Source organism: Bos indicus, chromosome 15, assembly GCF_029378745.1.
Source record: "Bos indicus isolate NIAB-ARS_2022 breed Sahiwal x Tharparkar chromosome 15, NIAB-ARS_B.indTharparkar_mat_pri_1.0, whole genome shotgun sequence".
Taxonomy (NCBI): Eukaryota; Metazoa; Chordata; class Mammalia; order Artiodactyla; family Bovidae; genus Bos; species Bos indicus.
Window position 1 is genome coordinate 14,771,259 of NC_091774.1, and position 27,590 is coordinate 14,798,848.

The 27,590-nt window shown below is 36.8% G+C and overlaps 1 protein-coding gene across 5 annotated transcripts in view; it reads left to right on the top strand.

Moving 5' to 3' along the window:
• MTMR2 (myotubularin related protein 2) overlaps window positions 1-27,590 on the top strand; it is a 110,254-nt gene that overhangs the window by 64,452 nt on the left and 18,212 nt on the right. For 3 of the 5 annotated variants that reach the window (XM_070803339.1, XM_070803340.1, XM_070803341.1), the window contains 7 exons: window positions 3,654-3,729; window positions 10,282-10,376; window positions 10,539-10,649; window positions 12,720-12,821; window positions 13,905-13,988; window positions 22,525-22,674; window positions 23,427-23,615. In XM_070803339.1, the coding sequence (XP_070659440.1) occupies window positions 3,654-3,729; window positions 10,282-10,376; window positions 10,539-10,649; window positions 12,720-12,821; window positions 13,905-13,988; window positions 22,525-22,674; window positions 23,427-23,615 (807 nt within the window). Of the gene's footprint in view, window positions 1-375; window positions 576-3,653; window positions 3,730-10,281; window positions 10,377-10,538; window positions 10,650-12,719; window positions 12,822-13,904; window positions 13,989-22,524; window positions 22,675-23,426; window positions 23,616-27,590 lie in introns of all 5 variants that reach the window. The other 2 variants (XM_070803343.1, XM_070803344.1) reach the window with 2 other exon arrangements.

Consider the following 27,590-nt stretch of genomic DNA (forward strand, 5'->3'; position numbering starts at 1 on the left):
GTCAAATAGTCTTTTTTTCTAGGCTCCCCCTCCCCTTTTTTTCCTTTGGTTTTGTTACGGATAGATTTGTTCAGAGTCAGTGTTTGCCAGTAAACAAAGTGTCTGGATTGCCCATGGCCTGCCTTGTTCAGTTGTTTGAGTTTCTTTTTATGCCAGTATCTTGAGCTCTAAGTGAGTTGTTCCTGTAAAACCTCCAGTGTATACCTGGTATTAAAAAGTCTGTCATCTGGTGCAGATTCTCCAAACAGTGCTGTCCCTCTTGCTTCTCTTCATTGTCTTGCTCTCTGACGTTCTAGTCAGAGTATGAGAGAGACTACAGTTCTTGACGTGTACTACTGACATGCATTTCTCTGTGTCTTTTCTCACCTTGCAAAGCTTTACTTACGAAGATTATACCTCGTCACATACTCTGCCAGAACTGCCTTTGTCTCCACGCCTGTCTGCAGTGCACATATTTTCTGGGGATTGTAGCTTCCTACTGAATGCAGAAATATAGAAAGAGAGGAAATCATGGGGAACAACACTAACAACTACGAGAAGTAAACCTGTGCAGTAGAGAACTAGTGTCCAGCTTTGTAAGTGACATGAACGTTGTATTTCCAAATCAAGTGGTACAGATGGGCACAGAATAAAGTATCTTCCCTTTATATGATCTGTCACATGTGTTTGATTTTTTCAGTATACTGTGTTAGTTATTATTTGTATCTTTTGTTTTCATACTTAGTAGAAATTCTTACCAGATTCTGACAGTCTTGTTAGTCTAAATATTTTGCTATTATTATTGATGGAAAATACTTGTTAAGTATATTTTTGTGTCAACTCTGATATAAATACTTTGTGTATTAACTCATTTAATTTATAACAACCCTTTTGTGGAGTACTGTGATTATGACCATTTTATAGGTGGGGAAAATGAGGCATAAAGAAATTGAACACCTTGTCTAAGAGTACTTAGATAGCATGTAGCATAGTTAGAATTTGAAGCCAAGAAGTTTGTATATATTTTCATTGTGCAAGTTTTCATCCTGATTTTGTGTATCTTCATAGGTCCACCCTCTCTCCTTCCTTCCCTCCTTATCTCTCTTCCTTTTTGCTTACATTTCTTTTATGACTACATAAAAGATTATATCAGGAACTAGCAATGAGATACCATTAAAAATGTGACCTTTTTTTGAGTTCTAGAATGCAGAATATTAAAAAAGTATATATGTGTGTATATATTTTAGTTCTTTAGGTATTGCTTTATGAAATAAATTATTAAATTTTCAAAAGTGAATTTGTTCAGCTTGCACATGTATTAAACAGAAGTAATTTGTTCATTGTAGTTCTTCCTTTATTGACCTTGGTGAGTGTTGGGCTGTAGCAGTAATGTTTAACCCTTTTGTCTCAACCTCCCTAAGTGCACAACTTAAACTTGGGAATGACTTGATTATCAGTAAGAATTAGATTCATTGGATTAATGCTGCTTAATTCAGGCACCACAAGACTGATGGCTGTTGAGCACTGGAAATATGGCTGGTCTGGTTGAAATGTGCTAGAAGTATAAAACATACTCTGGATGTTGAAGGCTTAGTATGAATAAAAGAATATAAAGTATCTTTTGCTTAAAAATACTTACTATATCTTGAAGTGATTGTTTTTGAGTTGTTGGATTAAGTAAAATATATTATTAAAACCAATTTTGACTTTCTTTTTACCTTTTTACGGTTAAAGGATAGTTAAAAATGATGTGTGTACCTCGTACTTTATTTTTGTTGGGAATTCAAAAATGTGTGCACTATGGTGCCTCCCCCAGAGTCTTGGAGGGAGGAAAGCAGACAGCAGTTGGAGTGGTGGGTAAGTGCCAGAGAGGGGCTCGCGCCTGCAGACCTCTGACCTAGTTTCCATGGCCTGCGGAAGGTGGCCTTTCATGCAGTTGTAGTACCTTGTGTTTTCTTCCCTTTTACCTTCTTTTGAGGACTCTCAGTCTACTTTTTGGATGGAGTGAAATAAAAGGCAAATGCTATATAACAAAAAAAAATTGAGAATCTTTTTTATAGTTGTTTTGGTTCTCAGTCTAATGAAACAAATCAAGGTTGAAGTAGAAGGTCTGAGTCTGCTCATAGAGACCACTGCTTGCCCACCTTCTACGAAATTGACTTTGACAATCAAATGGCTAGTAGTGCCTCTTGCTCAGTATGGAACACAGATCGGTTTGAGATCTCTTGACTTCAAACATTAAGCGGTTGGATGTATGGAACTGTATAGTCCAAGAGAAATATTGGCTGACGATATAGATTGAAGTAAGGTAAGGTCATAGGTAAGGTATGAAATCAACAGGAAGTGAGTAAAATGAGAATTGGGACAAACCACTGAGGAATAAGTAAGGTTAAGAAAAGGGAATAGAAAGGTCATTGAAAAAGAGTGGCCAGAGAAGGAAGTGTTTAGCCAGGAGAGTGTGCTCTCAAGGAGCAGGTAAGTGCAGGTAGTATCAGATGTAGCTAGGAAATAGAAATAAAGACTGAGAAATATCCATTGTCTTTAATAATGACGAGGTTATTGGGGAAAAAGGGCTTCCCTGGTGGCTTAGACGGTAAAGCATCTGCCTGCAATGCGGGAGACCCGGGTTCGATCCCTGGGTCGGGAAGATCCCCTGGAGAAGGAAGTGGCAACCCACTGCAGTCCTCTTGCCTGGAAAATCCCATGGATGGAGGAGCCTGGTAGGCTACAGTCCATGTGGTCGCAAAGAGTCAGACATAACTGACCGACTTCACTTTCACTTTCTATTGGGGAGAAAGCAGGTTCCCTGCAAGAAGTTGGGTTAGGTGGCAAAGCCAGATTGTAGAAGGTTGAGGAACTGATGGAAGGTAAAGAACTGGGGACAGTGAAGGTTATTGTTTGGCAGTGAAAGAGGTGAAAGTTAAGGCTATTGAAAGGTTGTGGGATATACTTAGCATAGAACAGTTGCATGGGCGCATGCATGCATTTGTGTGTGTACATGTGCTCTGTGGGTTGTAAGTCCATTAGAAAACCATGATTCTGTATCTTTACATTCTTGGAATCCAGTGTAACACCCTTCATAAGGTAACTACTCAGTGAGTGTTGTTGATCTTTAATTTATTAAATATCTCTTTTTCAACAAGATTCTTTATCAACATCATTTCCAGATTCTTTAAACATTAAATCTACATAAAAGTTTGATTTTATGTAAGTCTTAATGCAGTAAGGCACTTGAATATGGCTGAAGGGAAAGAAAATGAGCTTTGTAGTCCACCAAAACTATTAATTCAAATCTAGGTTCTGACACTTTTTAGCTGTAGGATTTTTTACAAGATAATTGTTGCTTCTGGCCTCTTTTTCCTTATCTAGGAAATAAGGATAATGATACCTTCCCTTATAGGGCCATTGTAGGAGTCAGTAAAAAACGTAAAGTGTTCTATGCAGTACCTTCTACAAAGTAGGCACTTGGTAAATTTTTTGTAGAAAAATAGCAGCTTCATGTGTTATACATGCCAATATTACAGTCTTTATAATTTGATTTAAAGTAGTATATGTGATATAATGCTATTACTTTAAATAAGACCAAGCATACTCAGTTGAAATTTAAGTTAAAAATTAGCCTTTGAATAAAAAATTGTTTCTTTTCTTGCCCTCTCCTCTCTTTTCCAATCCAGGTCCTGAGGGAGTCTAACAAATTAGCAGAAATGGAAGAACCACCCTTGCTTCCAGGAGAAAATATTAAAGACATGGGTCTGTACTGGTATTTTTTGTCAGATTTCCTCCTCTGTGACTGTACAGACTATTCAGTGTTTCCAGTGTACAAAGAACAGGCTCACTTTGCAGACACCTCCTATTTGACAGACTCGTTCCTGACAGCCTTCCCAGCCTCCAGTGTGTTCTCGATCTAGACCTATTGACTGTGTTTGGATTTTGACTAATGGAAACATGCCATTGAGTTATATTTTGCTGCTTTTCTGGTTTGAAAGAAGGTGACTTATTTTAAAAACTGTTGTGGAATTCCATCACAGTAAATTTTATTATTTTGACTTACTGCAGTTAGATAGTGAGTTGAATAGATAAAAAATTGAATTGTCACTTTGTACAAGTAATTTTTCTTGAAACACATTCTCTTTTTACTTCTTTATTTTTCCTCCTCTGAATAAATTTGTCAATTTTTGGATAAATATATTTCATCTACATTGCAAAGTGAGTCCTTTGCATGTCAGTGCCTTTCTTTATCCAACCTAAGTAACTAAGTATTAACTTACTGTGTGGACTGGAAACTGGAAACACACTTTCAAGCTATTTTTTTGTCCTTATGCTTTTACTTTGTTACATTTGTGTGATAATATACAAAATACCCATGGCTTTTGTATTTTTAAGATATTTATTTATTTATCAAAGTATAGTTGACTTACAGTATTAGTTTTAGGTGTTCAGCATAGTAATTTGATATTTTTGAAGATTAAACAGCATGCATAGTTATTATAAAATATTGACTATATTCCTTGTGCTGCGTATTACATCCTTGTAAGTTGTTTATTTTGCAACTGGTAGTTTGTACTTCTTAATCCCCCATACCTGTTTTGCTCCTTTCCCCACCCCTCTACCCTCTAATAACCCCTACTTTGTTCTCTGTATTTGAGTCTGTTCTGTTTTGTTATATTTATTCCTTTGTTTTGTTTTTTGATTCTATGTATAAGTGGAAATATATGGTGTTTGTCTTCCTGTATGACATATTAAATATAATATCCTCCAGGTCTGTTCATATTCTCACAGATGGCAAGATTTCATTCCTTTTTAGGTGTTCATTAACAGAAGAATGGATAAAGAAGATGAAGTATATACAGAATAACCATATGATCCAGCAGTTCCACTCCTGGGTGTATATCTGGGGGAAAAAAGCCTTAATTAAGAAAGATACACACACCCCAGTATTCATAGCATTATTTACAGTTGCTAAGATATGGAAGTGAACTAAGTGTTCATCAGTAGATGAATAGATAAAGAAGATGTGGAGTGTTTGTGTGTATATATGGGAATGTTTGTGTGTGTGTGACATGGAATACAACTCAGCCATAAAAAAGGATGAAATTTTGCCATTTATAGCAACATGGATGAACTTAGAGGTCATTATGCTAGATGAAGTCAGTTAGAGACAAATACTGTATGATATCACTTATATGTGGGATCTAAAAAGTAGAGCAAACTAGTGAATATAACAACAAAAGAAGTAGACTCAAAAGTATAGAGAGCAAACCAGTGGTTACCAGTAGGGAGAGGGAAGGGGGAGGGGCGAAGTAGGGGCAGAAGATTAAGACATACATGCTATTGGGTATAAAATAAGCTACAAGGATGTATTGTACAACACAGGGGATATAACCATTATTTTATAATAACAATGAATGGAATACTACCTTTAAAAATTGTGAATCACCATGTTGTATACCTGTAACTTAACTGTACAGTACAGCAAGTACATGTCACTTAAAAAATGAAAAGGTTGTATGCTTGTATTCACAAAAGAACTCTAAAGAAATAGTGTAAGATGATTGAGAAAAAGATGTGGTATACACACATACATACGTACACAATGGAATATTATACACCTGCTAAAATACTCATAGCTTTTGAGAAATAAAGTAATGTGTAGGTGAATACAGTAAGTGATTTCTTAGTCACCTTTCATTTTATCGTCAATCATATTTTTAAAAAGAACTTGAAAGTGATAGTCGCTCAGTCGTGTCCGACTCTTTGCAACCCCGTGGACTGTAGCCCACAGGCTACTCTGTCCATGGGATTCTCCAGGCAAGAATACTGGAGTGGGTTGCCACTCCCTTCTCCAGGGGATCTTCCTGACGCGGGCATTGAACCCGCATCTCTTGCGCCTCCTGCAATACGAGCGGATTCTTTACCATCTGAGCCACTGGGGAAGTCTTAAGCCAAGTGTCATTTACTTGTGTAAAAATAAGCAGACCAAAGGGGACCTTACTCTGTGCTGTTGTTGCCTATGGCACGTTTAGCTCCTTCATGTTTAGCATTTCTCTCTCCTTAGTTTTAACTCTTGGTTGAATACTTGCCCATTCCTTTTTTCCCGCTACTCACTTCAGGTATCCTAAGTTCTCCTGAGCTACTTGTTCAGTAAGGTGTTATGTATTATTACTATATAATAATGATAATTACCATTACTGAGTGCTTACCATCTGATTTAATCATCCTCACGATGACCTTCTGAGGAAGATGCTGATCCCATTTTGCAGATGAAGAAACTAAGGCATAGGAAGACTGCCTGGCTAGTAAAGTTATATCTAGCACTGTGACAGTTTTTTTCCCTCTTCTAAGCCTAAAAGTGTATGCTATTTCCAGTATAATAAATTACCTTATAAAAGAGTTTCAAGTTATCACTCAGTCTCTTTTGTTATCTTCTTTTTTAGATAGCAACACTCCATTTAGGACTTCATCCTTGGCTTGTTTCCCTTTCCTCTCTTATTTGTTCTTTTTGGTTGATGCTATCTAATAAGTTAGTAGCTTTACCTACAATGTATTTACTGATGACTCCAGAATTTGTTGCTTCTAGTGTGAACCTCTGTCCTAATACAGATAAATGATGCCTGCATTTTAGATACTTGGCCATGGATATTCTATAGATATCCTTATACCCAACATATCCAAAACTGAAGTCATCACCTTTATTTCTAAATTTATTCCTTTTCTTCTTTCCATCAGTTAACATTAACACTGGTTGTCCATTCACTCCAGGCAGAAATCTGAGAGTCATCTTCAGCTGCTCTTTTTTTTCTGAGCTCTGACATTCAATCAGTTACCAGATCCAGAAGAGTAATCTCCAAAAACTTATTGAGTGTTATCTTTTTCTCTCAGTTTTCATGAGCCCTTGGTATAGTATTTATGTTGAATTTCCTGTACCTATGAGAAACTTTTAGGAGTTTAGGAGAGAGATTAGGTTAGAAGTCATATTTTGGAATCATCAGAATATGGATATTAGTTGAAAATGAAAGTACGAAAATAACTCAGAGTGTATGGAGTAAAAACAGGGCCAAGAACATAGCTTTGGTAGGCATTTTATAATTATATGGTAGAAGTCCCAGGGAGGAGGAAATTAAAAAGGAATGAAGAGAATGTGATACAGTATAAATTAGAGCGATCCAGACTGTATACTTTGTCCAAATAATTGCTTTACTTTCCCACGTCTGTGTTTTAGGTTCTTCTCTTTACTGAATGCTGTATTAGCATCTCTGCCCATCTAAAGGGTACTAACCATTGGGGCACAGCTCACATGCCTGTGTTCCTTGAACCTTCTCTGATCCCATAGCTTAGTGGACTTTCCTTCTTTATATTGCTTAGAGGGTGTTTTTGTGCCTCTCTGCACAGATTGTGTGCTCTCGTACATTATATTTATGTGCATATACTTTTCACGCTTATAGATACGTATTCTCAAAGTCATTTTCGTCTACCCCGTAGAAACTTTTATGGATTCTTTGTGAGCTTAGGGAAAATTTGAGAAGATCAGTAAATCTAAGCTCTTTTGGCATCTGGCGGTATTAGTATTGCAAAATTTAGAGAAATACCTAATATATTAAATAAAATACTCTGATTCAAATCGTCAGATAGACTTGATTATTAAAAAAATTAAATGTAATATAAAGTATGAAAAGTGAAAGTGAAGTCACTCAGTCATGTCCGACTCTTTGCTACCCCATGGACTGTAGCCTACCTGGGTCCTCTGTCCATGGGATTTTCCAGGCAAGAGTACTGGAGTGGGCTGCCATTTCCTTCTCCAGGGGATCTTCCCAACCCAGAGATCGAACCTGGGTCTCCCACATTGCAGACAGATGCTTTACCGTCTGAGCCACCAGGGAAGCATGAGGCTAGAGTACCCTTGAGTATATTAATTCATATAGAAAATTAGTTCATATAAAAAATTCATTTACTTTAGACCAACTAACGTTCCTAGTTGGTTTAATGTAAATTTGCAGTTTAGACATTTTTTTAAAAGTCACAGTGGTGTTAGAGACATCAACAGAATGCTTTAACAGTCGCAGCAGTAATCGAAAGGTATTGGCCCAGGCACATCAGCAGTAGAGATGGCCCCAACTGCAGTATTTCACCCTTTAACACAGGAGACAGACTGTGTTACCTGAGTGGCTTAAAAGTGGCTTAAAAGTGACAAAATTGAGTTAGTCACTCAATTATGTCCAACTCTTGGTGGCCCCATGGACTGTAACCTGCAAAGATCTTCTGTCCATGAAATTTTCCAGGCAAGAATACTGGAGTGGATTGTCATTCTCTTTTTCAGGGGAAGGGAATCTTTCTAATGCAGGAGACCCAGGAAGTGAACCCAGGGTCTCCTGTGTTACAGGCAGATTCTTGACCATCCGAGCCACCAGGGAAACCGTTTGCATGATGCTGTGGAAGGAGGTTTGAGTTTGCAGTCGTGGAAACTGCACTCAAGTCCTAATCTTAGCAGTTACTGGTTCTGAAGCATTAGGTGATTCGTTTTACTTCTGTGAACCCTGGCGTTCTCATCTGAAAATTGTAGGTAGTTAGAGGTCTTAATGTTTAAAGGTGATTTTGAAGGTTAAGGCAGGTACTCAGGTGAAAAGTACTTTATAAATTCTGTCAGTGCTGGTTTTATTGTCATTTGCTCTGATAAGTTTCCTAGTCACAGTCTTTCTTCTAATTCATACAAGCCCTGCTAGGCATAAATTCTCTCTTCAGAGTGACCTAGTTGCTACCAGCCTGAGGAAAAAGATAAAAGGGACAGAGCAAAGCAGAGCCTAATGATGATAACAGTAACATAGCTATAAGCTCTTGTGTTTGGTAGAGTACTTTTAATTTTGGAAGCACGTTCATGTATATTATTTCATGGTTTTATAGTAAAGAGGAAGTTGTAGCAAAACTTTGGACTGGGACTAAGAGAGACATATCCTGTAGAGTACAGAATAATAAGATTGATTTTCTTGTGTGAGTGAAGAAAATTGGCTCTGGAAAGAATCCAGGAATGTTTTTAGTAACACTGAGTAAAGCTTTCCCAATTGAGGTAAAATTTCATAAGGGCAAGAAATTGTATGCAAGTCAAGTTTATGTATCTTTCTTTAATGATGGGTTTATTTAATTTTAATATCTTCCCTCTAAATGAAACATTGGAAATGCATTGGAAACAGTGATTAAAAAAATGTAGCTCATACTTGTACATTCCCAAGGGAGCCATTTTGAAGGTTAGAAATGTATGTTAGAAGATCAGTCTCATTTCAAATTCCATACTAAGCAGTCAGTCCTTCACAGTGAGGAATAGAAAGCAAACTCAGGAAGTTGCATGCCTTATTAAGCATATTTCATGTTCCTGAGTTTTCCCAGAAGCCCCTTGAAAGGTTCTTAGAAGTTTTTTGCTTCTAATTGTGCCTTAGTTTCTTGGAACAATGAAGATACTCGTTTATCTGCTGATTTGCTGCAATGATGACATAGCAGGGGTTTATGAATATTTTAAAATAGAAAAACCTTTGTATTGGACATATGAACACTACCATATTAAGTATTACTTTGAGCTAGTGGTAGTCAAGTTATCCTGCTTAATTAATGCATGTTCTAAAAAGAAATAATACTGTATAGATTCATCATTTAACATTTAATTAAACAATGTGATTATTTCTCTACAAAGTTTGACATCTGTTTCTTAATCAGGTACATAATACCCTCTTATTATGCTATTATATTTTTCTAAGAAATCATAGTTCATATACATTTTATTTTCTCTACAGTATTTTCCCCATAAATATAATCAGGTCAGAAGTTACTGGTATTATGTTTTAGGTATTGTGTGTTCAGAGGAATGTTGACAAACTAGACTACGGTCAGAAGAAAACCAGGAGACTGGGGAAGAAGATCTAGGAGCTGTGATTAGATGATGGGAGGATAGTGACTTGAGACGTTGATGGCTGTTCCCACCATTACCGCCCCTCCTCCACTCACTGCTCCAACTGCCATGCCTGTCTGTCCATCAGGGAGGGTGTCCGCCTTTGTTTCCCTGTGTCTGTCCAGAGTAAAGAATGTCCCTCTGTTTCTTTAGTCCTTCCCACTTATTCTGCTTTCCCTCCCCAGCTTGTAGTGCGTGGTTGGAAGCTTGGATTTAGTTCCCGAGGTCTCTTGGAATCACTGATCCTGTGATTTTCAAGCATAATTTAAACTGGTGGTCAGAATGCTATTAAATTTTACTTGTGAAAGATCAGAGTGTAGTTTTTAATAGTGTACAATAGAGAATAAATTGTGGGCTCTTTTTCTTTTCAGCCAAAGATGTAACTTATATATGTCCATTCACTGGTGCTGTACGAGGAACTCTGACTGTTACGAATTACAGGTTATATTTCAAAAGCATGGAACGGGTAAGACTTGCTGGATTAGATTTTTTTGTGTGTACATCTGTGTATTGTTTGTACATCTTTAATCATTTTTAGTTAAAACATTTCTAGTTAAATATTTTTCTCAGCTATAATTATACAGTATTAATTGCTCAGTTTTAATGTTTTTTTTTTCCCTTCTTTTAGGATCCCCCATTTGTTTTAGATGCTTCTCTTGGTGTTATAAGCAGAGTAGAAAAAATTGGTGGTGCTTCTAGTCGTGGTGAAAATTCTTATGGACTGGAAACTGTGTGCAAGGTAAATGTTGTAATATGTATGCATTTTTTTTTGGTTTGGAAAGCTTTCTATTAAATAGAGCCAGTGTTTAGAAATTGTTTTCCAAAATATCAAATGGATTTCATGCTAGAAGCGTCATTCTAGTAGAATAAAACAACATTTAGGAGTAATAAAAAGGTTGTGAATTTAATTTACAAATTAGAAACATAAGGCTCTGAGCAGTGAAGACTTGTAGTACTTTGTAGTGAAAGAACTCATTATGATATATTTACCTCTTTCCTATTTTTAGTTTTCATAATTTTTCTTCTTCTGAAACAGTAGTGGGGAAGACTTCGTTTGGTAGACCTTCTGTATTTTATTATCTAACTCATTCTATAAATGCATTGATACTTACTGCTTACAGTGAACAATGTCAGATTTGTGATCTCTGAAGAAGATTTAGCTTTGGGACCAGGGACCAGGCTTGATCACTCAAGAGCTTCTGTGTAGCAGAGTTTTATTAAAGTATAAAAAGGGACAGGGAAAGCTTCTGACATAGACATCAGAAGAGGGACAGAGAGTGCCCCCTTGCTAGTCTTAGGAAAGGGAGCTATATACCTTTTCAGTTGGCTGTTACAGTTGGCCAAAAATGTAAAAGCAAAAAAAAAAAAAGCAACAGCACATTCATAACTTTAAAGATCCTTTCTTATGACAATCTTAGAAGTTTTATCAATCTAGTATTGAAACTAATGCCTTAGTAATTACTTGTATGCTTTTCCATTATCATTGGAAGGCCTTTAAGAGCATAATTAATAGCTGTCAACCAAGTGACAGGCACTTGATTGCTCTTCTGTGGTGTAGGAGTAAATACAGCTAGAATGGATATAAGAGGGCATGGAAGAGGGTGATGGGGAAATGTTGATCATTTTAAATATAACTTTTCCCATAGAGCAAGACCATTATCAGTAAACTCATAGGCCCTTTATCAGTTAAACTTGTAGGGCCCCTGCTACAGTACTTATGGAGAACTCTGTGTTTAACAGAATGATTATGAATATCTATTTGTTGTAAACATATTCACTAAGGAAAAACAAAAGCTTAGGTTCTCACACATTGGTTTAAGAAGGTGGCTTTCTAATTTTGGATCAGATTTGTAATAAAATATTCTACTTGTTCACGTTCTGTAGGTGCATTGTGGTTCCTGTGCTCATTTTTACAGGATGCAGTTTAATGAAGCTATTTTGAATTCTTTCTAGATGAAAACAAAATGAATAGTCTTGAAATTATTCTTAATCCCAATTTTTTTTTAGTGCTGCTAAGATCTCACTAAATTGGAATGTGAGTATCTACATTCAGTCTGAGTATAAAAACCTACTTGAAAACAAATAAGGAAAGGGAACTTTGGTTTTTATATCTGAGTATAGAGCCTGGATGATATCAACCAAACTATTCAGAATTTTTGCTAGTAGATGATTGAAGAACCTGGGACCTGGAATGGAGGAAGACCTTTAGGCAGAGTTTTGGTTTTATCAGTCTAGTAGCCAGAGACTTATGAATTAAAGATTCAATGGAAGTGAGTCCTGGGAAGGAATTATAAATAGGAAAATGATCACCAAGCTTAAATGGAATGAAGACTTTATGAAATATACAACAATAGCTAATCAGGTTTTTGGTAGGGAAATTCATAACAGAAAATGGCCTTTAACGGGGAAGGACATACTGTTGACAGTGTGTGTGAGTCATGTAATAGCGTGATTTCAGATATAACACCTCTAATCTCTGTGCCTACATCAGATGCTGCCTCCTTCAGTGGCCCAACTTGAATTCATTTTATTTTATTTTATTTTATTTTTTTCCAACTTGAATTCATAACCAGAGGGGAGTTTTCTGTCCTCCGAATCCTACCTTGTATCCTGTGTTTATTTTTATTTCTCTTAATAAGGCATTGTAACTTCCCTTCCTCCAGGAGCTGTTGTCTGATCTATTTTTGTATCCCTCTTTCACAGATCTTAAGGTTTTACAAGATAGTTCCAAGCTGCCTTATTTTATTTAGTCATTAAATAAAAAGTGAGCAAACAGTGATAGGTGACTTGATTCCTAACTCTTTTCTAGGATATTCGGAATTTACGATTTGCTCATAAACCTGAGGGGCGAACAAGAAGATCAATATTTGAAAATCTAATGAAGTACGCATTTCCTGTCTCTAATAACCTGGTACGAGATTTCTTCTATATTTGAAAAATCTGTATTATAATTATTGATGTAGTGTAAAGAAACTTGTCTAGGCTATCTAGAATCTTGGTGTTTACAGTCTCACTTTGCCTTTTAACCAGATGTGTAGTTTAGGTTTAATTTAATATATGGGACCTGTCTTTTTAAGGTATAAAGTGAGGAAACTGGACTGATTTCTGAGGTTCATTCCTGCAGATTGACATTGTTTAATTATGTGATCTTTATATCCAGGATGTTTCCGTGATGAAAAGCTGTATGTGAAATCTCCTTTTTAATTGAGAGCTGAGAGTTAAGTCTAGCAATATTAGGAGGAAAGCGTGGATCAATACTTAGAACTGAGTTTCTTCTGCGTGCTATTAACAGTGTTAGGTTTCCTCATTTATTTTATATAATCTAATGTCCAAAGTAGCCTTATGGTGGTAACTATTATTTATTCATATTTTAAAGTTGAAACCAGAAGCAGGTAAGCAATTAACTCAGTGGCACAATTAGTAAAGAGTAAAATTTAGAATTGGTTTTGGTTTTCTGATTCAAGTTTAAATGCTTTTCATCATAGTTGTTCCTGCCATTTTGTCCATATTAATGATAAATTAAATTTTCATTTTTGATACACAGATTGCCTGCCCCCAAATAAAAAGTTTTTTCAGGATGTTTTAAAATATGTTGTGTAATCTGTAAAGCTGCTTTAACTGCTGACATCTGTGGTGTCTAATTAATTAATTATGTCAGAAGTTGTCTTTTTTATGTAACGTCTTTAATTATTTAGAAGTAAACCTAAAACAGCTACTGAAGATATCTGAAAGAATTATGGTAATATGTTAGCATTTGATAAATCTTGGTGGCAGGCCTTTGTGCTTTTCTGTGTTTGAAAAATATAAAAAAAAACAATAAACTTTCAAAATAGCAAAACAGAAGCTAAAAACAACAATTTAAAAAAAAGGATACCAGTACAAAATATCCTTTCAGATAAGTCAATGAAAACTTGGGATATGATAGAGGTACATTTCTGATTCATTACTTTCTTAAAGGTCTTTTTAAGCTATTAACTCTGTCTACTTTTTGTAGTCTCTTTTTGCTTTTGAGTACAAAGAAGTATTCCCTGAAAATGGGTGGAAGCTATATGACTCTCTTTCGGAGTATAGAAGGCAGGTAAGTACTTAAAAAAAATTTTTTTTTAATATTCTGTATTCTTTAATACAACAAAACTTTCATGAATAGAAGTGAACAAACAGCTTTATATAGTTCTGTGGTCTTTTGTTGTTGTTTTTTTAAAGTAATAACCCATAAGGGAAAAAAAATTTTTAAATATACATAGCTGAATCACTTTGTGGTACATCTGAAACTAATTCAATATTGTAAATCAGCTGTACTCCAATTTAAAAAAGAGTAAATAAACAGATATACACATTCAGAAAAGAGAATTATGAGATTAGGAAATGCAGTAGTCAGAATAGAGCATTGGACTCTATACAGGTGCTTTATGGTCTTTGACTTTAAAAGATTAAGAATTAATCTGTTAATTTATTGACTTTTTGCTGGAGAGTTAGGCACTTTGTCTCTGGGTCAACTACATTAAAGTCTGTTGGAGAGGACACTACTTGATGTAGTTTGTTACCAAAGAAAATGAAGATAATCTCTTTTTTCTGTTTCTTGTTTTCATTGAAGTATAATTGACATACAACATTATATTAGTTTCAGGTATATCACGTGATGATTTAATATTTATATGTATTGGGAAATGATTACCACAGTGTCTTGCTAACAGCTCAACTGTGTCACCATACACAGTTACAGAATTTGTTTTCTTGTGATGAGATCTTTAAAGATTATTCTCTTTGCAGCTTTCAAATATGCACTACAGTATTAATTATGGTTACCATGCCTTACATTATCCCTGTAACTACATTTACTTTTTAATTGGAAGCTTGTACCTTATGACTTCCTTTACCATTTCTGCCCCCTCCTGACCCCCTACTTCCAATAATCAACCATCAGTCGGTTCCCTTTATCTATGAGTTTGGGTTTTTTTGGTGGTTGTTGTTTTTTAATTCCACATGTAAGTGAGATCGTCGTACAGTATTTGCTTTTCTCTGTTTTATTTCACTTAATTTACATCCTCAAGTTCCATCCATGTTGTCACAGAGTGACAAGCTCTTTTTCATGGCTGAATAAAATTCCATTCAAGAGCCAACTCATTGAAAAAAACCCTGATGCTGAGCAGACTAAAGGCAAAGGAGAAGGAGCAGCAGAGGATGAGATGGTTAGATAGCATCACCGACTCAATGGACATGAATTTGACCTGACTCCAGGAGACAGTGGAGGAAGAGGAGCCTGCTGTGCTGTAGTTCATGGAGTCTCAAAGAGCTGGCCGTGACTTAGTGACTGAACAGCAATATAATTCCATTTAGAGTGGCAGTGATCTCTCTATCTTACTAAATATATGTATACATATGTGTGCTCAATTGCTCAGATGTGTACTACTCCTTGAAACCCCATGGACTGTAGCCTACCAGGCTCCTCTGTCCATGGGATTTTTCAGATAGGAATATAGGAGTGGGTTGCCATTTCCTCCTCCAGGGGACCTTCCCGACCCAGGGGCAAACCTCTGTCTCCTGCATTGGTAGGTGGATTCTTTACCACTGAGCTGCCTGGGAAACCCCCGTATATTATTATGTATATGTATTACATTTTCTTCATTCATTCATTCATCAGTGGGCACTTAACATTGTGTCCATATCTTGGCTATTGTAAATAATGCCGCAGTGACAGGGGAAGCGTGTATCTTTTTGAGTTAATGTTTTCAAAATGGAATTGCTGGATCATATAGTAGTTCTATTTTCAGTTTTTTGAAGAACCGCCATACTGTTTCCCATAGTGGCTGCACCATTTGCATTCCCAGCAACAGTGCACAAGGGTTCCTTTTTCTGCACATCCTTGCCAACACTTGTGATTTGTTCTTTGTTTTTTTATTCTTTTATGATTATGATTCTAACAGGTTTGAGGCGATATCTCATTGTAGTTTTGATTTGCATTTACCTTACATTAGTGATGTTGAGCGTTGTTTCATGTGTCTGCTGGCCATTTGTATGTCTTTGGAAAAATTTTTATTCAGATCCTTTTCTCATTTTTAATTGGATTTTTTGTCATTTTTAAGTTCTTTATATATTTTGGATATTAACAGCCTTATCAGATACATGGTGCTCTATGGAACTGGAGAAAATATTTGCAAACCATGTATCTGATAAGGGTATTAATATCCAAAATATATAAAGAACTTGAACTTTAACATAAATGTTGAGACTAAAGATAGAGCATCAGAGTATTCCTTTGTCTTTCTTGTAAATTAAAAGTTGAATTCAGTAATTCACTATATAAAATTTAAAAGATATAAAAGGATATACTTAAAGGAAGGTTTTCCTTTGGGGCCAGCATTTTCCCCAGCTGTCCCAGCTCTTCTCCCTTTAGGAAATAATGTTACTTACCACGTGTATATCCTTTCAGAGATTTTATGCTGCATAGCCCATGGACAGAGGAGCCTGGTGGGCTGCAGTCCATGGGGTCGTGAAGAGTTGGACATGACTGAGCGACTTCACTTTCACTTTTCCCTTTCATGCATTGGAGAAGGAAATGGCAACCCACTCCAGTATTCTTGCCTGGAGAATCCCAGGGATGGGGGAGCCTGGGGAGCTGCCATCTATGGGGTCGCACAGAGTTGGACACGACTGAAGTGACTTAGCAGCAGCAGCCTGTATATGTGTGTACATTATTATTTTTCTTTTAAAGCAGATAATAGCATTCTCTGTACACTGTATGTTTCTTTTTCACTTAATACATTTTGGAGATTATACCGTCTCAGAATCATGGGCCACTCTATTCTTTTTTTCTTTGAAAGTGAAATATCGTTCACATACCATAAGATTTTCTGCTTTAAAGTGTACACCCCACTGTTGTTTAACATAGGAAGCTGGGCAGCTGTCACCACAGTCTGCTGCCAGAGCATTTAGGAGACTCCACTTTTGAAGGCTAGCTCTAGCTCTTGCTTAGTTCTCACACTTAGATGTGTGCCTCAGTGCCTTTATTTTTCACTTAGAAGAACTACCTTTAAGGATTTTTTGAGGAGTTAGTGTGATATGCAGGAAGGTGCATTGTAAACCATAGAAATCTATCTAAATGATTATTATTGTATTTATTACATTGTAAAGCTCTAGAAACAAATCATGATTGGTTGGCTTTTTTGTGTGCTCTTGCTGAAACACAAAAGGAAAGTCACATTAAATGCATAGACTTATTCATTATCGTGCCTAAAGAAATTAGATTATGTATTTTTTTAAATGGACAAAACTATGAATAACCATTTAAGTTTTCTGTATGGGAGAATATTCTTTAATTGTATCTTGGCACATGTAGTGATTTACAGAGGACTCTGAAATTTGTGGGTAAGGTAAAGAGAAATCATCAGGTTGCTAAAATGGTAAAAATCAGTAAATAAAAATGAGTATTGTCTTCTGCACAAATAATCATAATGGTAGATATCTTGGTTAACAAATTTGTAGAGCACTCAAGTACAGCCAAGGAGAATAGAATTTTATTCTCAGAGCTGAGATGTAACTAACAAGGAAAGCTATAATCCAGTTAATTTGATTATAAATTGACTCTGACAAATGGATACATTAACTGAAGGGCAGTGATTTTGTGGAGAGTAGAAAGATGTATGTCAGAGATCAACAGTTGTCAGTATGTCTTTAACAGTGTCTACAAAGAAAGTATGTGCTGACTAGCCAACTCCAGTTTGCTGCTTGGAAGGCAGTTCCTTTGATGGAGATGGTTATGTCAATTTCTCTAAGAATGAGGAGAACGAGAGCCATTAATGGCTTACTTCAATGATTCTACTCCCACCTAGCCATTTTTCTGAAGTGTGCTGTGTGCTCAGTCACTTGAATTGTGTCCGAATGGTTCTTTTGTGACCCTATAGACCGTAGCCCTCCAGGGTCTCTTCCCAACCCAGGGATCGAACCTTCATCTCCTGTATCTCTTGAATTGCTGAGCCACCAGGGAAACCCATTTTTGTTTTTTTCTGAAGAAGATGACACAATCTCAGTGGTAACAGCAGTTCTCCCTGGCAGTGATTTTTGAAGGATATGGGAAGGTGGTGAGAGAGAGAGAGATAGGAGTTAAATACCTGGATTCAGGGTGGTATACTAGGATCTCAGGAGATCTGACCCTTTCAGCGTTGACTCCATATTTTCTAAGAAAACTTCAAAAGCCAATTTTTCTTCTTGTAGAAGCTTCCTTATGGTTCACTGATTTCTTCATTCATTAATCAGATTCATGTATCACCTAGTGTGTATTAGTGGCTAAAACAGAAAGACACAATCCTGACTCCCAAAGGATACATGTTTAATGGCAGATTCAAAGAAATAAACTAATAATCAAAATATACGGTCATGAATCCTGTGATTAATAGAGCGAGTACTCCGGTAAGAGAACATGATGCCATCTGGAAACGGAAGGTGTTTGGTTTAGGGTGGACTACAGCAAGCACCAGAGAATGCTGCAGAGTGGCCAGAGATCAGTGGGGAAAAGGAGGGGTGTGAAGATCTTTGCCAAGTCCTGTATAGAGTTCTAAATGTATCTGAAGAGAAATAGGTAGCCGTTGATAGTTTTGGGCAGAAGAATGACATGATAACTTTTGCATCTTAAAAGAATTTTGAGGCAGTGTGGAGAATGGATTGCAGAGGTACAGAAGAGAAGTGAGGCTTGAGAGGAGTGAGCAAACTTTTCTGGTGCTTTTGGAAGAAAAAAAATCCTAAAAATTGATTGTTGATTGGATGAGTTAAAGATGGCACTCAAGTTTCTTGGTTCTAGACCATTCAGATATGACCTAAATCAAATCCCCTGTGATTATACAGTGGAAATGAGAAATAGATTTAAGGGACTAGATCTGATAGGTAGAGTGCCTGATGAACTATGGACAGAGATTCGTGACATTGTACAGGAGACAGGGATCAGGACCATCCCCAAGAAAAAGAAATGCAAAAAAGCAAAATGGCTGTCTGAGGAGGCCTTACAAACACCTGTGAAAAGAAGAGAAGTGAAAAGCAAAGGAGAAAAGGAAAGATATAAGCATCTGAATGCAGAGTTCCAAAGAATAGCAAGGCAAGATAAGAAAGCCTTCCTCAGCCATCAATGCAAAGAAACAGAGGAAAATAATAGAGTGGGAAAGACTGGAGATCTTTTCAAGAAAATTAGAGATACCAACGGAACATTTCATGCAATTATAGGCACAATAAAGGACAGAAATGGTATGGACCTAACAGAAGCAGAGGATATTAAGAAGAGGTTGCAAGAATACACAGAAGAACTGTACAAAAAAGATCTTCATGACCCAGATAATCATGATGGTGTGATCCCTCAGCTAGAGCCAGACATCCTGGAATGTGAAGTCAAGTGGGCCTTAGAAAGCATCACTGCGAACAAAGCAATTGGATGTGATGGAATTCCAGTTGAGCCATTTCAAATCCTAAAAGATGATGCTGTGAAAGTGCTGCACTCCATATGTCAGCAAATTTGGAAAACTCAGCAGTGGCCACAGGTCTGGAAAAGGTCAGTTTTCATTCTAGTCCCAAAGAAAGGCAATGCTGAAGAGTGCTCAAACTACCGCACAATTGCACTCATCTCACACACTAGTAAAGTAATGCTCAAAATTCTCCAAGCCAGGCTTCAACAATACGTGAACTGTGAACTTCCAGATGTTCACGCTGGTTTTAGAAAAGGGAGAGGAACCAGAGATCAAATTGCCAACATCCGTTGGATCATTGAAAAACCATGAGAGTTCCGGAAAAACATCTATTTCTGCTTTATTGACTATGCCAAAGCCTTTGACTGTGCAGATGACAATAAACTGTGGAAAATTCTTCAACAGATGGGAATACCAGACCACCTGACCTACCTCTTGAGAAATCTGTATGCAGGTCAGGAAGTAACAGAACTGGACGTGGAACAACAGACTGGTTCCAAATAGGAAAAGGAGTATATCAAGGCTGTATATTGTCACCATGCTTATTTAACTTATATGCAGAGTACATCATGAGAAAAACTGGGCTGGATGAAGCACAAGTTGGAATCAAGATTGCCGGGAGAAATATCAATAACCTCAGATATGCAGATGATACCACCCTTATGGCAGAAAGTGAAGAAGAACTAAAGAGCCTCTTGATGAAAGAGAGTGAAAAAGTTGGCTTAAAACTCAACATTTAGAAAATGAAGATCATGGCATCTGGTCCCATCACTTCATGGCAGGTAGATGGGGAAACAATGACAGACTATTTTTTTGGGCTCCAGAATCACTGCAGATGGTGACTGCAGCCATGAAATTAAAAGACACTTACTCCTTGGAAGAAAGGCTGGGACCAACCTAGACAGCATATTAAAAAGAAGAGACATTACTTTGCCAACAAAGGTCCGTCTAGTCAAGGCTGTGGTTTTTCCAGTATTCATGTATGGATGTGAGAATTGGACTATAAAGAAAGCTGAGTGCTGAAGAATTGATGCTTTTGAACTGTGGTGTTGGAGAAGACTTCTTGAGAGTCGCTTGGACTGCAAGGAGATCCAACCAGTCCATTCTAAAGGAAATTAGTCCTGAATATTCATTGGAAGGACTGATGCTGAAGCTCCAATACTTTGGCCATTTCATACTAAGAACTGATTAATTGGAAAAGACCCTGACTCTGGGAAAGATTGAAGGTGGGAGGAGAAGGGGAAGACAGGATGAGATGGTTGGATGGCATCACTGACTCCATGGACATGAATCTGAGTAAACTCCGGGAGTTAGTGATGGACAGGGAGGCCTGGCGTGCTGCAGTCCATGGGGTCACAAAGAGTCGGACACAACTAAGCGACTGAACTGGACTCAAGTTTCTTAATTGAGTACTTCCTCTATAAACTCACCAGTTCATTGTACGTTATTTTTTTATTATTGCATGTAAATACATTTTAAAGATCTCTAATTAAACCTTTCTTTTATTTCTGAAAATAAGTTCGGATTTTACCTGAGTATAAAGTTGAGGAAGGCAAGAGGGAAGGAGATATGTAGATCATAGGTAGCAAGTTGGGGCCAGGCTAAATAAATGGGGTTAATACTGTGTAAGGCATTGATGATAAAATGACTAGTGGAAGTGGAAACTCTGTTGATAATATTTACCACATGATTACAGGGAAGGAATTTTGCCTTCTTTTTGATTAAAATTTAGTAAATTTATTTTTACTTTTGGCTATGCTGCGTTTTTGTCACTGGACTCGGGCTGCTTTCTCTGCAGCGCGCAGGCTTCTCCTCCTGCAGCGCAGGGGCCCCAGGTGCGGGCCTCAGAGCTGCGGCACGTGGCTCCTAGAGCACGCAGGTTCCAGCACAGGCTCAGGGATTGTGGCGCATGGCTTAGTTGCCCCGTGCCATTTGTGATCTTCCTGGACCAGGGATAGAACCCCTGTCTCCTGCGTTGGCAGGTATATCCCCATCCACTGTACCGCCAGGGAATTCTTTCTTTATTTTAATATCTTCTTGGGTATTTGGCAACAACTTGAGAAATACCCCTTTGGAGGAGAAGTACTCCTGCACTTTCATTTCAGGTTTTTATAACAATTTTGTGAATAAGGATAGTGAAATTTTTCTTGAGGCACAATGTATTTTATTATAAAAAGGATGGGTTTAGAATTTACATGGAATTTTTTACTACCTTTAGTCAAGTTATAAGCTGTGCCACAATTTCTTCATCTCTACAGTGACGTTAATGAAACCTGAATACAGTAAAGTGTGTGTGTGTGTGCACGTGCATGCATGTGTAGGCATAACGCCTGCAGACAGTAAATGCTCAATAAATGTATATATATATATTTACTGTAATTTGGTTTCTTTTGATTCTTTTTCTGTTTATTGTCAGAGGTAATAAAATTAAAAATAAATGTATTTTCTTAATTCTAAACACTTACTGTAATGGCTTTATTTTCTATACTAATGGAGGATGGAAATTTTAAAGTGTCTTATTAAGTAATTGTATATGTGAAGTGGTATATTAGTTATAAATAAAACAAACCTTTAAGGACCAAAGTTTAACAGTTGATGTGTATTAAAAAATAATGTTTTGTTTCTCTTGCTTCTTTTTTTGGGGGGGGGTGGCTTTGCCTTCTGTTACTTTCTTGTTTTTCTCATATGTTTTACATTAGCGACATTAATACTGTAAGATTCACTTAATGTATATAAGTGATAAATATGTGCATAGCATTCTAGTGGATGCTTAGTGCCTGCCCTCAGACATTTCTTTGTATAGATGAACAGCAGCACAGTCAGTCATCCAGTCAAACTATATGAGACTGTTCTTTTTAAAGACAAGAACATTTTTATTTTTAGTCTTACTGTTTCCTTTGTTTGATATGTTTAGGACAGACCCAGCACTCAGTCAGTATTTAATGACATAATAAATCTGTTAACATAAAACTGAGTGCCAAATGAATACAGATTTTCTTTGTTATAAGGTCTCATCCTAAAAGCCTGATCACCATAGGCAGACAATAACTATTCCAACAACTTAAAAGATAGTGGAGTTTAAGAGAAGTTGAGTAGGAGCCTTCTGTTGTAATGTTTTCAGATATTTCTCTTAGGCAGTGATTTGTCTTATGTTTATTTAACATGTAGGGAATTCCGAATGAAAGCTGGAGAATAACAAAGATAAATGAACGATATGAACTCTGTGATACCTACCCTGCCCTCTTGGTTGTTCCGGCAAATATCCCTGATGAAGAGTTGAAGAGAGTGGCTTCCTTCAGATCGCGGGGCCGTATCCCAGTAAGTGTGAAGCTGTGCTGAAGCTTCCCCATTGCTTTTGTGCTCCACATAGTGCAGAGGATAATGAATAGGGGAGTGGGTGCGGGATAAAAATAGCTACAGCAGCGGGTCCTCTGTGGGGCTATTAGGGAATGAGTTATTGAGTAAAATTAAAACCAGAGGAAAGACTTACACTAAAGAGGTTTCTGGAGAGTTTGAAATGGGTATAAGAGAGCTGCTCAGAATTGCATGGCTCTTAACTTGAAGTCAAACTTGGCTCTGGTATTATTCACTATTTCTTTATCTTATACAGTTGGTCATAGTGATAAATGCTCTCTTCCTTTAAATCTTGGAATGAAGAAAACTGTACAAATTTGTGATGAATTTCTGTATTCTGGAAAGATAAGTTCTAATAATTTTAGGTACAAAAATGTGTAGACTCTGAACACTATAGTTGGGCATTTTTGCTCAACTTTAAAAATGGAGTTTACCTAAGCTCCCTTTTAATGTATTTTTTTCCCTAGAGACAACACTTTTAATTAATGACTCTTCTAAATCAATATCTGATTAACTAATAAGACCAAGTTTTCCACATGCCAGAGTTGACTTGAAAGAAAAATGATGATTTTTTATAGCAGCTTCATATTTCTTTTCATGGTTCGGCTTTGAATCCAGTTAGAATGTAAAAAGAAAGAGTTTTATTGAGTAATGTTTTGGGAAGAACTCTAGAGAAGCATGTCAAAGGGTGTGTTGCCACTTTTCCCCCCATTAAGGTTTTGTCATGGATTCATCCTGAAAGTCAAGCCACAATCACTCGGTGTAGCCAGCCCATGGTAGGGGTGAGTGGGAAGCGAAGCAAAGAAGATGAAAAATACCTTCAAGCCATTATGGACTCCAATGCCCAATCTCATAAAATCTTTATATTCGACGCCCGGCCAAGTGTTAATGCAGTTGCCAATAAGGTGAGATCCTCTTATAGTAATTAAGATTATAGTTACAGTTTCATGAGTTTGTCAGGAGGTAGTTCAGTGGTAAAGAATCCACCTGCAATGCAGGAGAGCCTGGTTTAATCCCTGGATTGGGAAGATCCCCTGGAGTAGGAAGTGGCACCCTGCTCCAATATTCTTGCCTGGAAAATTCTGTGGACAAAGGAGCCTGAGGGGTTACAATCCATGAGGTCACAGCGAGTTGGATGTGACTGAGCACGCGCACACGTACACAGTGCAGTAGGATGAGTTTAGGCTTTTCATTCTGTAGGCTAAAGATACAGATTCTAATCCTGGCTCTTTACTTGATAGTATAACTTAAAAAATTTTATTTTTAATTTTATATTGAAGTATGGTTGATTAACAATGTTGTTTTAGGTGTACAGCAAAGTGACTCAGTTATACATGTATGTTTTCTTTTTCAAATTCTTATTCCTATATAGGTTATTACAGAATATTGATCAGAATTCCCTGTGCTTATTGATCCTTATTGGTTTTCTGTTTTCAAAACAGCAGTGTGTACATGTCAATCCAATTTAATTTTAATCTTTTTAGTAACTTTAATTGGCTTATTTGTAAAATGAGAATCATAAAAACTAACAGAAGTGTTTTAGGGGCAAAACTCACCTGATAAACTGTTGTTTTAGGAGCAAAACTCTCCCTTCTCCAAACTGGGCACCAAACTGAGTTTGTGAGACTGTAGTCTGCACAGCACCCTTGTAGGAATCATGCAGAGTTCTCAGTGCTGCCCTCTTCTGGCAGGTCTCTGCCTGTACAAGCTAGTCACACTGAAGACTGGCAGTTAGTTGAAGCAGTGGTCCTGATTTCTGCTATAGAATAAGTACTAGCATTGTGGAAGCAGAAATTCTGGTCCACTTTGAAAAATCTACTACTGGAGAAGAAAAGAGAAGAGAGATAGTTTAGCTTTAAAAAATTGCCTCTCAGATAAGACAAAGAAAAAAACCCACACGGCCTCCCTCTAAAATTAAAACACCCCAAATTCTATAAATAAATAAGAGATACACACCATTAAACCTTGACTGTACTTCCAGACCCCTGTGCATATGTGTGTACTCATATATTTAAGACAGAATGGGATAATTGCAACTTCCTTTTTTAATTGATGCTGTTTCTTTCTATGCCAATAAACATACATCTGTAACATTTTAATTGTATGATAACTAGTAACACCAATTGTTTTTGGATATTTAGGTTATTATTTTTTTCTTTTTTTGATTCTTTTTTGCTATTATAAACAATGCTGGAGTGATCATCCTTTAATTAAATTATGGAGCATGTACTTAATTATTTCAATCCTGTTTAGTGTTTTGAGGACACTTTGAATTCCAGGCATTCTCTGTTAAACTGTAAATATTTCCCCTTAAAGGCGAAACAGGACAGTGGACATATGAAATTGGTTCCCCAGGGACTGGTGTGTATTTTCCCAGTAATTACTTATACCATGAGTTAGTAGGAATGAGACTCATTATCTAGGATGAGGGACTTCCCTGGTGGTCCAGTGGGTAAGACTCCATGCTTCTGATGCAGGGAATGCTGTCCTATTCCCAGTCAGGGAACAAGATCCCACATGCCGCAACTAAGACCTGGTATGGCCGAATAAATAAATAAAATATAGTTTTTTAAAAAGATGTTATCTAGGATGAGAGGCGTATAAAGCAGAAAAGGGAGTAGGCAAAATGTTATACTCCTTGTAAAATGATTCCCACATGTATTTCACTATGGAAATCTCTTTCTTAATAAAGACTGGTATATTTTATGTATTGGGACATTTTTCTTATCATAAAATGTGTAATAGACAACAAAAATCTAGGAAGGGATAGGCAAAGTAAAGGAATGAAAAGCACCTATAATTACTGATCTTTGATATATTTTCTCCCACTATTTTTTCTGTGTATTAAATATTGATTATTTTGTTTCATTGTTTTTCATTTTTATAAAAAATATTTCTTTCCAACAGCTGTTCTTGAGAAATACTTTAATAGCACTCATTATATAGCTATGTCATTGTTTACTTAATCATTCTTCTAATATTAGATGTTTAATATTTAGTATTTTAAATATAACTAAAACAAGTACCTTTTGTTGACATTTTTGTTCCCTAGCTATACCATTACTATATCCTAATTTAAAATACTCATATTTTTAAAAGTTTTGCACATATTGCCATTATTCTTCAGGAAAGTTAGTTTAGCAGCTAGATAGATACCTTTTTTCTTGCTGTTTTATTGAGATATAGTTGACATAGAAAAGTATGTAAGTTTGAGGTATACAGCATATTGATTTGAAATATATATATATTGTGAAATGATCACCACAGTAAGCTTAGTTAACGTTTATCACTTCACATAGTTATGCTGTCTTTTCCCTTGTGATGAGAATTTTTTAAATTTACTCTCTTAGCAACTTTCAAATATATGATACAGTCTTGTTGACCATAGTCATCACATTGTACATTATATCCCCACAACTTATTTATCTTTTAACTGGAAGTTTGTACCTTTTGACCACCTTCACCCAATACCCACCAGCTCCATCTCCCTTTTAAAATTTGCAAAAGGATACATATTTGTTGCAACAAATATTTTTGTCTTCATGGTAAGAATATTTTTTATAGCAGTGTGAGTATGTGTGAATAGTGTGAATATGTGTGATACAACAATGTGTGAAAGTGTATGAAATGTGTGAAACAGTGTGAATATGTGTGAAATAGCAGTGAATATGTGTGGAACAGTGTGACTGTGACAACTTCTTTTGCAGTCATGAGCCATATCAAGAATTAAAGCTTTACTAGCCACTAAGCCTTCCATGTGTGCCTTACCCCAATTAGATTTGCCTTCTACCCCTGCCAAGGTAACCACTACCCTAACTTTTACAGTAGTCATCTTCTTGCATTACTTCATCTGTTGTTACTGAAGTGTACGCATCACTGGTCTCTGTAGTTTAGCCTTGCCTTGTGAAGATTGTGTTTGTATGTCTTTTAAGCCTCTCTTCATCTACAGTCTTCCCCTTGCGCTTCCCTCCCAGATTCCCCGCTTCTCTCCAGTATATTTTACTGCAGAGTTTCCCATAGTCCATACTTTGCCGATTGTGCTATGGTATAGTTCTTCTGTCCTCTGAATTTCCTTCACATGAATTCAGAGGTTTATTCAGATTTAGGTTCAATTCCTTTGGCAAAGCTGTAGGGGATACATCAGGAGGCACACTATTTGTGGCTGATTCTTCTTTTTGGATATTAGCAACTGATCAAGCTCAATGCTGAGATCTGTTACTTCAGTGGGGTTGCAAAATGGTGATACTCTTAAGTTCATAATTCTTTTCAGCTATTAGTTGAACTCTTTCTAAAAAGAAGCACTTTCTCTTATCTAAATTGTGGTTAATCAGCAATTCAGTTCATATAAGAAAGCCAGGGTAAATACTTGATTCTTTTTCCTTATTTACCAGTTTTCCCAATAATAAATTGACTCTCTACCATCCCATGAGAATGACTAATATTGTAAAGTGTCATTATGCATGCACTGGGCTTCCCAGGTGGTACAGTGGTAAGGAATTTGCCTGCTAGTGCAGGAGGCACAAGAGACACAGGTTCAATCTCTGGGTTAGGAAGATCTCCTAGAGTCAGAAATGGCAACCCACCCCAGTATTCTTGCCTGGAAAATTCCATGGATAGAGTAGTCTGGTGGGCTGTAGTCCATGGGGTCACAAAGAATTGGACACAACTAAACACATTGATGATCAGTCCCTTAAATCTATTTCTCACTTCCACTTGTCTAGTCAAGGCTATGGTTTTTCCAGTAGTCATGTATGGATGTGAGAGTTGGACTGTGAAGAAAACTGAGCACCGAAGAATTGATGCTTTTGAACTGTGGTGTTGGAGAAGACTCTTGAGAGTCCCTTGGACTGCGAGGAGATCCAACCAGTCCATTCTAAAGG